This window comes from Brachypodium distachyon, chromosome 2, assembly GCF_000005505.3.
Source record: "Brachypodium distachyon strain Bd21 chromosome 2, Brachypodium_distachyon_v3.0, whole genome shotgun sequence".
NCBI lineage: Eukaryota > Viridiplantae > Streptophyta > Magnoliopsida > Poales > Poaceae > Brachypodium > Brachypodium distachyon.
The window spans coordinates 44,043,602-44,057,553 of record NC_016132.3 but is presented as its reverse complement, the minus strand read 5'-3'; the positions used below and the strand labels follow the sequence as shown (position 1 = coordinate 44,057,553).

At 47.1% G+C, this 13,952-nt stretch overlaps 2 protein-coding genes across 2 annotated transcripts; both read right to left on the bottom strand.

Moving 5' to 3' along the window:
* Positions 1–1,215: 1,215 nt before the first annotated feature.
* Positions 1,216–3,211, bottom strand: LOC100821700 (hydroquinone glucosyltransferase). The gene has a single exon (XM_010233734.2). It carries the CDS (start codon positions 2,964–2,966, stop codon positions 1,500–1,502), a length of 1,467 nt encoding a protein of 488 aa, XP_010232036.1. The 5' UTR covers positions 2,967–3,211; the 3' UTR covers positions 1,216–1,499.
* Positions 3,212–5,976: 2,765 nt separating this feature from the next.
* On the bottom strand, positions 5,977–13,006 carry LOC100821394 (factor of DNA methylation 1). Its single transcript, XM_003566847.4, has 8 exons — positions 12,850–13,006; positions 12,649–12,741; positions 8,795–9,567; positions 8,491–8,672; positions 8,040–8,129; positions 7,661–7,948; positions 7,360–7,572; positions 5,977–6,469 (listed from the first exon to the last, which is right to left on the bottom strand). The coding sequence occupies exons 2-8, from the start codon at positions 12,672–12,674 to the stop codon at positions 6,242–6,244; spliced, it is 1,800 nt and encodes a 599-aa protein (XP_003566895.1). The 5' UTR covers positions 12,675–12,741; positions 12,850–13,006; the 3' UTR covers positions 5,977–6,241.
* Positions 13,007–13,952: the final 946 nt, after the last annotated feature.

Sequence of the window (13,952 nt, the reverse complement as noted above, 5' to 3'; positions counted from 1 at the left end):
TCTTGTCACAGAATGGGCACACCCATTTGTCACCGTAACGGTATTCGTACGCTCCATACTCCAGTGCCTTGAGGACGTGCCGGCTTTTCGCATCAATCGACTCCTGCTCACTGCCGACATGAATCATTTTCCTGCATATTATCAACAACAAGAAAATTTACTCACACGTGTGCATTACGCATAAATTCACGCCGGATCATCAAGAATATCCAATTCGTTGTAAAAGCTAATCACCGTATGTATGACGAAGAAAATGATTCCAACATAAATAAAGCGATAATTTATATCACCTACGAATTGTCACGGATCATGCATACTAACTTAACAGGAAACCTAACATCAACAGTATATCCAACTAACCCTAACTCGCATCGACTTACCCTACATGTGACAAACTAGATTGCATGTACTAACCCTAGAATAACATTGCATCGACTTCATGGACTAACACCAGGTTTGTTCGTACCTCTGGTTGTTCATCGCTGACGACGTCCTCAAACACCGACCTGTGATGGATTAGAGCCTCATCGTAGTCGTCCAAGTCATCGGAGTAGTCGTAGTCGATCGGCTGCTACATGGGGTCGACGACGCCAATGACATTGTCCTCCTCCTGGCGGGGATTGGATCGCGTGGCGAGGACGGACGGCGAAAGTGTCACCGCACCTGCCGGTGCTTTTTCCACCGCGGTCACGCCTTCCTTCTCCTCCGCTGGATCTGTCACGATCACGGCCTCCTCCTCCTCCACTGAATTTGTCACGACGACGGCTTCCTTCACAACCGCCACGGCGTCGTCTTCTTCGCGCGTTCGCTTCATCGCCGGATGTGGTTGTGCGCCCGACAGTCGATGCGGACGACACGGATTTTATTCCATAATGGGGGTATGTCGGCGTAGTATATATATACATCGATTCCAACGAATACATATACACGATGATACCAATGAATACAGCCGCGTTTAACCCCTTACGGCCCTTATGGGCTTTCAAGAGCCATACGCTGGGTTGTACGCAACGATGTTTACAAAACTGCGACAGCGGATGAAGGGGTACGCGTCAATTTCATCCGTTCTTGTGTTTTCGAGAATGAGACGTGATATCATAAAAATTGCAAGTTTGGTGTCGTGTATGGTATATTGTTCACGTAGCACAGATCACCCGTTGGCACCTGGGATCTGTCAATCAAAATATTGTGGCTCTCGCTTTGTTGCGCGACTGGTAGTGCGAGTTTGCTGTTCTATTTAAGTTGGCCAATTTGATCGATGAGACACACCTTCACGATTTGCTCAGCCGAAAAGCGACCGCAGCGTTATTCTTCTTCTGGGAAGAACCAAACGCACAACACGCAATACAACATACAAGTACAAGAAATAAATGTACGAAAGCTAAGACGTCGCGACCGTCTGAGATCTCACCGACCGGAGGACGTGCCACGCCAAAGCCCCCATGCTCACAGGTCTCATCGATCAGAGTGTAGCAGATCCGCAATCAAGCAGCCGCCGTTCAGTTGCCATTCCCAACAGCCTTCTTCCACTTGCCGGCGATGGCCTCGAGCGCCTCGCGCGACTTCCCGCCGGGAGCCAATCCCTTTTGGGCCGCCTCCCGCAGCTCGCGGGCCTTCTTCCTCGCCGCCGCGCCCTTCTCCCCCACCATGAGCTCCCTGGCCACCCGCGCCACCTCGTCCCGCGGCACGACCCCGTCCTCCTCCCGGGCCCTGGGCCGCAGCGCCAGGCCCACCCGCTCCGACAGCATCACGGCGTTCATCCTCTGCTCCGCGTACAGCGGCCACGCCATGGTCGGCACGCCCGCCGCCACGGCCTCCAGCGTGGAGTTCCACCCGCAGTGGGACACGAAGCCGGCCACGGCGGGGTGGTTCAGCACCTCCACCTGCGGCGCCCACAGCGGCACGGCCAGCCCGGTCCCTCTGGTCCTCTCCACGAACCCTTCGGGGAGGTAGTTCACGGGGCTGTCCCCGTCGCGGCCCCCGCCGAAGAAGCTCGCGCACCGGTCCTTGTCGCTGGGGAACTGCGTCACCCACAGGAACCTCTGCCCGCTCGCCTCCAGCCCGGCCGCCAGCTCCGCCGTCTGCGCCGTCGACAGCGTGCCGCCGCTGCCGAAGCACACGTACAGGACCGACCCGTCCGGCTGCGCGTCCAGCCACTGTAACGAGCTGTGTTTGTTCGACTCGTTGGAGCACGACCGGACGAACGGGCCGACCGCGTAGGCCGGGGCGTATACGCCTTTGTCGGACAACTCTTGGAACGCTAATATCGTCTCGTGCTCCATGGCGTCGAAGGTGTTGACGAGGAAGCCTTGGGCGAGGAGGTAGTGCTCCCCGAGCTCGACCATGAGCGGGTACGCCGGGTCGCCGCGGTCCTGGATGGTGTCGACCAGGTCGGCGCCGTGCAGCGGCACGCAGCCCGGGAGGCGGACGAGGTCCGGGAGGTCGCGGAACTCGCAGGTGGTGGTCCTGTCCAGCTCGGGAGTGTAGAGCAGCGAGGAGAGCCCCATGAGGTTCGACGGGCAGAAGATGTATCCCGGGATCCCGAGCTCCCCGGAGACCTCGAGCGCCCACGGACAGAAGAGGTCCGGCACGAAAGCCGCGACGCCGGCCGGGGAGTCGAGCAGCCGGAGGAGGAGGTCTCGGAGGTGCGGGAGCGCGCGCTTGACGATGGTGATGATGCGGGTCTCGGCGCGGGCGTCGGCGGGGAGGTCGTCGATGGACATCTCCGGGAGCTGGGCAGTGGAGACGGACGGCGGCAGGGAGGCGAAGGTGGAGGCGTAGTGGTCGCCCGAGGAGAAGTTGGTGTGGGTGACGAGCGTGGCGGTGAAGCCGTCGTTATGCGCGACGATGCGCCGCGCGAGCTCGGCCACCGGGAGGACGTGGCCGGCGCCGGGGCACGCCAGCAGCACCACGTGCGTCGTGCTTCGCTCCGGTGCTGGCGTTGCTGATGCTGCCTCTATTGCCATTGCGGTGTGTATATGTCTCGACCCTCGCGGGAGCAAATCAACTTTGAACTTGCTTGCTACTGATGATACCCGGCCGTACGTGTGAATCTGTATGTCTATGGACCAAAGTGTGAACTAGCTTGCTACTCCTATATATAGGAGAGCATAGCAGCATTTGCTAGCTCCCCGCTGGGCAACGAGGGGCCAAAGTTAAGCCTATATTATCACTCAATTCTAAGCTAAATAATTAAAGGATGGGAGTGACTATATATTTCTCTGTCGACTTACAAATTGTTGGGAAACAATAATTCCTTTATATGAGCCGAGCCCCTAATCCTACGACAACGATCAAGTCAACAACAAGCTTTCTTCCGGTTAAGGCACCAACTGTAATTGGTTAAGCCACCTAAGCAAATCAATTAGTCAAGCAAGTCAAGAAAGGGACCTAAATGAAGAAAAATGCCCCCGCGTTGCCCCCATAGCCACTGCTCCCAGCCCTCCCCTCAGCATCTCCTCCCTCGCCACTGCCGGTGGTCGCCGCTGGGCAAAGCCCGTGCGGCAGATGGTGGTGGCTGGGCCTTCGTTTCATGGTGTTCTTCTTCGAGGCGGCGGGTTCTGCCCGGGAGCTTCGGAGGCAGCGGCACCGGATCCGGCCATGGCATGGCGGGATCCGTGGATGGTGTGGCCAGATCTGGTGTGGGGGTGGCAGGCCGTGGAGGTTTGCGAACGTGTGATGGGGATTGGGCACTCCGGCCAGAGCCCTGGTGTGGGGGCGCGTCGGTGTGGTGTCCGGATTGCATCGGCTTCCTGCACACGTGTAGCTGCGGGACCGTGGCGTGCGAGGCAGGCATGCACCACTGAGGGGCCGGCTCGGCGGCTGCCACCAGTGGGCGCGCACGATCTGGGCCCGGCTTTGGGCCTGAGGGCCGTGAGAGGTTTTTTGAGCCTCCTTTGTCATGGGGGCGTCAGATCCGGTGTGTGGGACGGTAGCGGCGCCCAGCTGGCCGGTGGCGGTTTGGGCCGTGTGGCGCCGACAGACCCACATCGGTGCGCACAGTGTTCGATGGCCTCTGGCCAGTCCTTAAGCTCGCCGCGAAGCTGCTGTTCCTGTCCGTGCAGGGTGCGTGGGGTTGCGGGTAAATGCCCAGCACCATCTTTGGTGCCGGTGATGATGGCGTTCCCGGACGTTGCTCCCTTCTTGAAGACGTCGTCGTGCAACCCTACAACATCCCACCATTTGTGGACGTGGTGTCTTCGAGCGAAAGGTCAGATGTGTTTTCGGATCGGGCAACGGCAGCGTTTTCGGACATCGTGTTCTCCTTGGAGACGTTGCCTTTGGAGCCCTCGTCTGGCGGCGGGGTTTGCTCGTTGCGGTGGGCCTGGCCGGGGACTTGGCCAGGGATGGCGACTACATGCTGCACGGACTTGCCGATGCGCAAGTTGTTCCTGTCAGGGCAGCCTCTTCCTAGCTCCGATCGTCAAAGAAGTCCAGTTTTGCCTACCTTCTTCTGGCGCAAGGAGTTGTTCCATGTTCGGCGTCGTTGGAGCGGGGAGGGTTTCGTCTTAGCGGTCGCGGCTTGTTTCTTCGGTTTTGTTCCTGTGTATGCTTTTTTCCACGGATTTTCTTGAATAAGCTGTGCATTAATTGTATTGGTTTTCAGGCCCAGTTTTTCTTATAAACGGTTCCAATTCTTTTTTCGAGAGGATCGACCGTTATGCAAATAAATGAAGAAAATGACCAAAGCGTAAATAAAATGACCAAGGGTCGAGAGTCCTGGAGCTTCAGATCCTCCTCTCAATGCTAGCTCTGCTAACACAGGAGTAGGTTGCACTCCACGAGACGACCTTAGGTAGTGCTATATCTCCACCGTGACATACCAGTTAATCGTTCGAGCTTGATCGCAAGAAAAATAATGCTCTCTTTGGCCTGACCTATTCATAGACCAGGCCAGTACGTCTGCAGAATGAGCCCGATCGTGGCGTACATGCTGCAACTAGCCGCGTATGATTGGATTCCGACAAACTGATGTTCTGTAGACGAGTGCTATCAACGGTTATGAGCTGCTACCATGCATATGCACTCCTGGTCATATCTGTCCCAGCAGCATCGTTCAAGCATGCATTGCATCTCCACGGAATGACTCTGCTTTTGTAAGTTTTTCCGGTATATTTTAGCATAGAGCATGCCACTCGCGAGAATATATATACTGGAGTATCACATTTGGTGCAACGATTTTTTAGCTGCATTTGCACCGTAGGACTAATATACGTCCATTAGGTCCATCCGATGTGTGTTGTTTTTCGACCATACGTATAATGGAGCCTGACGTCGCCACGCATGACAACTTATATGTAAGTCTCGTGCAAGGCGTGCTTGCTTTAACTAATATAATACTACAATAAAATCCTGAGTTTTTTTTATATAGGATGTTACTACGTGCTTGGAAGAAGAAATGTTACTTAATATGGGGAGGAAATAGTTGTTGGTAACTTGTCAAGTCGGGATATTGATCAGCTACCAGCTAGCACCGGCGGCCAAAACGCACAACGAAGTGTTCCCCGGTGTATTGGGGAGGCCTGCAAGGCTGCAAGGCAGCAACTATATATGCTCAGCAAGTCAGCAGCGAGGAATCTGCGTGGCTCCGCCCTGGCACCCTGTTTGTTTTCAGTGGCCTCATCCCTCATGTCATGGACGATAGATAGGTAGGGACACATCACATAGCTTCATTATTTCCATTGAGGTGCTACCAAATCCTGATAGAAATTGCGATCTCGTGCTTTTGCCTTCTCTACACGGTTTCACCAAACATGGAAAAACTCGTACTCGCATGCAACCATTTGTTATGCTGTGGAGGGAGATGGGGGTGGCCGTAGCCGAGGCTTTGGGGACGGATGGCCCGGCTCGCAGGGCGCTGGACGCGGTGGCTAGCAAGTGGAAGGGTGACGACGTCGGCGTGAAGCTGGAGCCGGATTGGTCTGAGGCTGTGAGCAAGTGCGCGTGTCAAGAGACTATGCTGGGCATCACAGAATGTAAACCCAGAAAATTGACGTGATCCGTAGCAAAATGTCTGCCACAAAATGTATGATACTCGCCTACTCCATGGAACATTGTGCAGTGACAGCTAGCATAGGCTGTTCACAATCTGAAGTTCACAGCATCGAAATTAACCTGATTAAATATCCAGCTAAACTCCGACAACCAGACAATTGTAACAGATAAACATTGCTCATCAAGAGTCGCACAGCTCTAAGCTAAAACAACAGCATGTCTAGTTCGGTATTTCAGGAAAGCTAGTTCATCGCTTCCTCTTGTGCGTCCGCCACTGTTTCAGGATGTATTGGATGACTTCTTTCAGAGTTGCTTTCCGGCCTTCCTTATAGTTCCACAGCTCTGGTACAGCATAGCGACCACTGGGGTTGTACTCATTAACTTCACGCAGAGCATTTGTTACCAATGCATGGACTTCTTCGCCATACTCTTCTTTCAGTTCTCGCAGCTTCTCATCGTCCTCGCGAAGAATTTCCTACACCAGAGCATGCACCATGAGATAAATTATATTTCTCCCTTATAAAAATGAAAGATCAACAAATTATTGACAGCTTCAAACTTGTAGTCCACTAATATGCCTTAGCTGTTAATTTAACGAAGTATTCTGACAGGAACTGCAGAGTTGTCTGGACTACAGCACAACACAATATTTTGATCAAAACCAGTTTATGCATGTTATGATTAACTTTAAGTCACAACTAATTCATTATAAGGTAATACATCATGAAGAAAACAAGAACAAACTGCACCAGGACCTTTCCATGCATGTGATAGAAGTGAATTTCAGAAAGTTTGATGTGCATATGGTAAGTTTTTTTTTGGTAAAAAGTTTGATTGCTCCACATATAGCTCCAGAAGTAAATTTCAAAAGCTCACAAATTAACATAGGACTGGTATTGGAGCTGAGAAGTGGCTATCAGGCATCAGCTTCAGAGGAAACTGAAAAGAACACTACTTTTTAAAATATATGGAGAAAAAGGAAAATGGTCTGGGTTGATAATGCAACTAATGCTTTTAGGAAGGACACAAATATGATGAGATTCAGATAACGTTATTCGGAGACCTAAACCATAAGTTCGATGTTAATATTATGGCAGTATTTCTTTCTCTTCTTATTATCTACCATTGATAAACTTTGATCAATATACTTGGTCTTTTTCCCCATTTATAAATTATAATGTGTGAATTCCTGCTCTTTTTCTTCCTTTTTAGATCAATTTAAGAATACCTAGGGAACTAAAATAACTTGGTGGTCCTTTTACCATGGTAGTGTTTCCAAAAGGAAGTCCACCGTGATATTGCTGACTCAAGATTACAAGCTATTAGGGAAAAGTGGATGTGTAGATAAGGTAGAGAGATTTGTACCTTTTCTTTCCCATCAACCATGACAACCCTAAAAGGGTGCCATTCCGGATTTTTAATCTCAGCCTCCCACTTTGAACAAAGAATGGCAGCAGTAACTTCTGCATCTTGTTTTGACAATTTGTGTTTGCAAGCAACTGTGAATGATTTCAGATCAAGCTCGCCCATTCTTTTAATGCCTATATTTGCTCTGCCAGTTATAATATCCAGCAAGCCCTGCAGAGTATGCAATAGATCAAGAACAATCTTACATGTTATGCAAACAATACTGGACAAGTGCAAGTGAATTAATGAGGTAACTTACATCTATCAGCTTCTTCCGAGCATCTTGCAATTCATCGTTGCTTTTTCTTTCCTTGATAAGCAGAGTCTGATGAAGTGATTCCATTGCATCCATTTCATCATACTTATCTTGTAGCTCCTCACTAAGTTCGTTGATTTTCTTCTTTGATTCAGAGTCTTCCTCCCCTGGCATATGCTTCATTACTTCCAATTTTCCCTGCAGCTGTTTTATTTCTAACTCAAGCTTCTGCTTGGCGTTCAATTGCTGCTCCAACTTGATGATCTTATCTAAAGCGTATTGTTTCTCCCTCTACGTTGTCATATTCCGCACATTAAAATCAATTACAAAATATGTTTAAAAATTAAAAAACACATGTAAAACAATATACTAAGGCACAAACCTTGTGTTTTCCCACAAGCTTCAGCACATTTTCATCAGCCCTTTGTTGCTCCATTGTCGCCATCTTAAGATGCTTGGTTTTAATCCCGTTCTGCAACACTCTGACATAAGTGATATTCACAGTACACCAAGGGCAAGTTACCTAATAGCATCCTACATTTTGTCCCTAGAACCATGACCTCACTGCAAAGCAAATGCTCCCTGCATTTTTCCCAACACTAAAACCATAGTGCTAAACCTTCTGCACTGTATTATTTGAAAAGACAATGCCGGACGAAAAAACTAAAAGTAGTACAAATGTATTGTACATGAACGGCTATGTAAACAAGTACCGAAGAAAGCGACCATCCTCCCCGAATAGGAAAAAATAGGGAACCATAAATCAGGATGTAAAACAGAGTTCCATAAATCCGTAGGCAAGAATTCGATAATACAAACAAAACATTACACACCTTTTCCTTCTCTTGCTCAAGGTTCTGTCTGTCAGAGTTACTACGGGCAGCTAGCTCATCAAGTTGTTTGGATCTTAAGCTAAGATCCTGCATCTTGGACTCCAATTCTGAACGAAGCTTCTGATTCTCATCAATGATCCTCTGTGAATGCGTACGAGCAAGTTGCTGCATCTTGTGGATTTCTGGTAATAAAGTTCAAAAGGCCAATAAATAGCTGAGATCAACGCATGCTAAAAGGAAACAAATGCATGTATGCTGATACTTAGAACATAACAGACATATAAATAGCAACGGATCAACAAACCTTCATTGTAGGCCTGGAGGAGCTGCTCCTTTTGCTCCATTATCATGTCAAGTGAGGTAGTCTTCTCATTGTACTTGCATTCAAGTTCTTCCACGTGCTTTCTCTTTACCTCAATCTCGCTAGCTAAATTGGCTACCAGTCTGTCAGTTTTACGTGTACCTTCATTCTCAACATCAGCAATAGTTTTCAGATCACCATTTTTTTGCAGATAGTCACCAATCGTCCCTGGAGATTTTTGATCATCAGCCCTTGCAACCCATCCAAACATCTCCGAGCCCCTATGCTTCTGTGTCTTCCGGACCAGTTTGCCATATCCTTCTGCTTCAAAGTGATTTTCAAAGGCAAGCGCGTTATTGAAACCAGTCCAGTCTTTTCCAAACTCAACAATAGCATTCCCAGTGTGGCCTCTATAGTTCCACAAAGGAATAACCTTCTGTGGGCAAAAGCGTGAGAGCTGCTCCTTTAACCGGTTCCTGCTTTCTCCAACATGGCGCCCATTCTTCCATTCAGTAGGCACATTGACCAGAACACCCATCCAGGGCCAGACAAAATGGTCATCTCTGTTATGAACAGGCTGAGGCTCCATATCCATAGACATTCGCTGTGACTGCGGCTCAGATGACTCATACAACTCATTCTTCGCATGCTTGGCAAGGCTAGGGGCCTTGTCTCTCCCCTGACAGTTATCTGCTGAACCTACTCCAGATGCATGCTGGCAAAATAGGCTATCTATGCTCTGATCACTCTTCCTAAAAGCTCTTTCCTTGCGAATCCTACCAAAATTGAGAAACAAAAACGATAGATTGCATAAAAAGTTGGTGTGGTTCCACTGACTCAAAGGTTCAATTTCCAGAGCTCTAGAACTTAGCAATGATCAGGGGATGACAGTTCACCAGATGCATGAGAGGAGGTGGCAGTTCTAGTTTACAGAATGGCTGAATGAACAAGTTGATGAGTTGTGCTTTAAATGATGAATCTGACAAACCTCAATGGAGAATGGAGATATACTATGACCTCTAAAATTACAGTCAAAAGCATGTATGCACACCTTTCCGATTTTGGGGACAGATCTTTCTTTCAAACAGTTGTTCAAAGCTAAGATACTAGTAAAAATCAAGTAGTGGTTGTGGTAGGTTGATCTGGCATGATGTTGTATCGACTAAAGACAACATGAAAAAAAATGGGTAAGGGAGTAGCCTTGTCTTGCAGTATTTGTTCATAGTGAGAATATACTCATCATTAGTTTTTGGGTGCATCTGGACCTCAGTCAACTGAGGAAATCTTATTTCTCAGTCGACTGTTGCAACTAGTGAGCATCAGAGTCAGATGTTAATCAGTCCAGTGATATTATTGTCTTTGAGCTTTTTTTGCGTTTCTAGATTAGTGGACTTCCGGTCCACTGCTAGTATCTAACTAGGCTTCTATTGAGCCTTCCATTTATTAACAAACGGATCTTTTTCTGTACCACTTGGACGACCTGCACTCCTTCACGAACAGTGCAGCCTAGGCGATAGAAGCCTAAAAACAAACATGCATATATTATGAAGGACTTTAAGTGGGCTTTTAATTTCATAAAGGTGGGCTGACTGACTTTTTGCAACAACAAAAAAATACACCAAGTATAGTATAGCGTTCTAATATGTTTTTGAACAATGGTACAGCTGGCATAAACAAACAATGGTACAGTTCAATGATTCTAAAAAAAGCTAAAGCACCATTGAAGGAAACTGAATTTTGTTTTCTAAAGTAGCCCGCGTCAATCAATGCGCGCCACACCAACGATTTTTTTGAAACAGTATGGAAAAAATTTATGCACTCTTAATCTTAAGAATATTCAATTTATCACGAGTGCACATTTCTCAAAATAATATCACACACAAATAATTTGTGAAACTGTGGTCATACAAACGTGCAATTGGGGGGTTAAATATGAGAACAGAAAGTTCTGATGCTACATAAGTTATTTGGAGGATTCTATAGTAAAAACAAATCCCACGTCAATCGTCATGATCGACACCAGTGATAAAGCGAGTAAGAAAGCATGGAAAATGCAAGCTGTGCAATCTTAATCTTAGAAATATGCAACATATATCCCTTGCACAAACCTAACAGTAGAGTTGCACATATATAATTTGTGCAACTACGATTTTCGCAATGTGCAAGCAGACAAAATAAATGGACCTCTCAAAATGGGAACCAAAATTTTAATGCCCAAGAATCACCACGAGCAAGAGCAACAAAAAAAAGCCAGGAATGTTCGACTTACACCAATTGCACATCTAAAATTAGTGTATTTATGCAGCTGTGGTTTTCAGAAATGCAAGCTCATAAAAGTGAAGGACATAAAAATTGCAACAAAATTTCGTGCAATCTTAATCAATGAAATGTGCAACTGATCTCCCTTGTACATGCCTAACATTAGAGTTCTTTTTTAGCTTAAAAAAACTCTTTGATGCCTAACATTAGAGTTGCACATATGATATTTGTGCAACTATGATTCTTGCAATGTGCAAGTACACAAAAGACAAGACCTATAAAAAATGAGAACCAAAATTCTTTAATGCCCATGAGGCCATGAACCACAATTAATAATACCAACAAAAACAATAGGAATGCCAAATGTGCAACTTACCCAATTGAACGTTCATAAAATTAAAGTCGGACATATATTATTTCTGTAAACTACGAATTCTAGAAATAAAAGTTCATAAAAAAATTTGAGGACATATAAAAATGCAACAAAAGGAATCTTATGAATGTGCAACTTGTCTCCTTTGCACATAGAGTTGCACATATATATTTTGTGCAACTACAATTTTCCCAATGTGCAAGTGCACAAAAGACAAGAACCCTATAAAAGAAGAATCAAAAGTTTTAATGCTCAATGGACCATCATGAACGACAACAAAGATAGTAAAAATCCAGGAATGTGCAACTTACCCCAATTACACATTCCTAACATTACAGTTGCACGTGTATTATTTGTAGGCCGCGGTTTTCGGAAATGCAAGTTCATAAAAAAATTAAGAAAGTATTAAAAAGGATGATCAAAACTTCTGATTGGACAACAAATAATCGCACATCAACCATCCTGATTAACACCGACAAGAAAATCATGGAAGGAAGGCACAAAAAATTGTATGCCTCTTCATTGAGAATAAACAAAATAGTGCTAAAGACAGATAGTATTTTATTTTTAAGAAAGTGAGAATACAAAAATTATGGTAAACAAATTATTTTCCTTTCTTAACAAATGAGCTCCGCTAACAACACCAGCGATGACAGTAGATAAGTAAAGTGCCTTCTCTGGCTCTCTCTGTCACACACACACACAATGACGAGTTATTTCATAAAAATTAGAAAAATCCAAGAAATTGCTGTCATCCACTTTCATTGCTACGGATCACACACAGCCCAAATAAAAAACAAAAGGCCTATAACCATGGACTACACAGAGCCTAAATAAAAAAAAAAGCCCACAAATAGTCCAGGCAAAGAACCCACGAATAGGCCTGGCAAAGAAGCCCACGACGGAAAACCACAAAACAACACAGACGAGAAGGCTTCAGATCGGTGGACCTACAGGTTCTGGCGGTGGTCAGGGTGGTCGCTGAAGGTACAGCTTGTGCGTAATTTGTTTGTTTGGTGTGTTGGTGTTTGACATGGCAGTATTAATTAGGAGTCTGGTCGCGACGCAGATGCTGGGGCGCTTGGCTTCGGAAATGGAACGCGGTCGGAACGAGTTGCGAGCGTATGGAAAAAAAACACAATAAATTGCCACCATCGTTCGCTGGTAGTACCACGCAAAATCAGACAATATTCAGGAGGAAGAGAGAGGAGCTTGCATCACATACCCATCAGGGCCCTTGCTGGAGTTCATAACGGGCCGCCGCCGCCCGCGCGAAACCCGCCCACTTGCCTACTGGCCAACGCCGCAACCAACCAACCTAGGGTTTCAAGGTGCGCAAGGATCAGTACAATACTGCGGAAGGAGAGAGGGGAGAGTGCCAACCACGGAGAAGAAAGGGAATGGGAATCGGAGGGTTTGGGCTCACCTCGCCGCAGCGCCGGCGTTGGTAGAGGCCAGAGGCAGACGGAGTGGCCGTTGTAGGGTAGGAGGGTAGCGAGTGAGAGGAGAACGACGTGATCGGGCTCGACTCGAGTCTAAGCAGAACTCAAAGCACCGTGATTCCGTGAACGAGACGGTCGGTCTAGCACTCCAGCGGTCCAGCCGGACCCAACTAACGCACGGAATCGTCTGCGTCTTGTTTTCTTCTTTTTCTGCGGGGGGGTCTGCGTCTTGTTTTCACTTTTCAGGTTCCGGACACCGCTTGTTTTAACTTTACAGTTTCCGAAGAAATTTGAAAAAAATGTCACATCTTTCTTTGTAGTTACCTCAAACGCGCATTTTCCGTTTTATTAGACAAATGCCACGTCTTTCATTCTCACCTTGACAAAACACCACCTTTGTATTTTTTTTTCAGCTACTTTTTCACCTGGGGCCACCTGTCATATTTCTTTTGGACGGAATTTTGACTCTCCATACAATTTTTTTCTAGGTCAGCCCCTGTTCTAATCGTTATGTAGCGAGAATTACACCAATAACTTGAAAATAATTCGTCTTTCTTGAGACACAAACAACGTCAAATCTGTAGTATCTTTATTGAGCTCGGTACACTACCCAACCAATGGTTAGTCTTACAAAAAAGAATCTTACTTTGTAATCGACGCAACCATGCAGATGTATTTCTGCATAACACGTCCCATAACTACATTATTGGCATGGATGGGACCGACAAGACACGCGCGACAATTGTCTGCCTTGTTATCCAAAACAAGTCACGGTCGACAGAAACCAGATCGTCCTAACCTCATTAAGTCGCCTTGAAAGCACCCCTTAGCAACCTTGGGGGCTCCGTCATTTTGCAGCATGCAACTAACTCGTTACTCGTGGCATGCTTGCCGCGCGGTACACCGCATCTGACGTGCATGCTCGCTCGCACGGGCGTCCATGCGTGCAACAGCGATGCGCGTGGCAGCATTTTTCAACGATGTGCGCGTAAGAGGAACAAGGTACTAAAACAGGGTATATGGACCCAATGGCATGTCACCTTCAGACACGCACGACAAACGTCCTGCCGTGCCGTGCTGGAAATCT

What these genes read in the sequence shown, in the direction of transcription:
- LOC100821700 (XM_010233734.2), bottom strand. Translation starts at nt 2,966, where the DNA reads ATGGCAATAGAGGCAGCATCAGCAACGCCAGCACCGGAGCGAAGCACG.
- LOC100821394 (XM_003566847.4), bottom strand. Translation starts at nt 12,674, where the DNA reads ATGAACTCCAGCAAGGGCCCTGATGG. An exon ending in CCTCCAGGCCTACAATGAAG is followed by an intron (nt 8,673 to 8,794) that starts GTTTGTTGATCC and finishes CTTTATTACCAG; the next exon opens with AAATCCACAAGATGCAGCAA. An exon ending in CTCGGAAGAAGCTGATAGAT is followed by an intron (nt 7,573 to 7,660) that starts GTAAGTTACCTC and finishes CATACTCTGCAG; the next exon opens with GGCTTGCTGGATATTATAAC.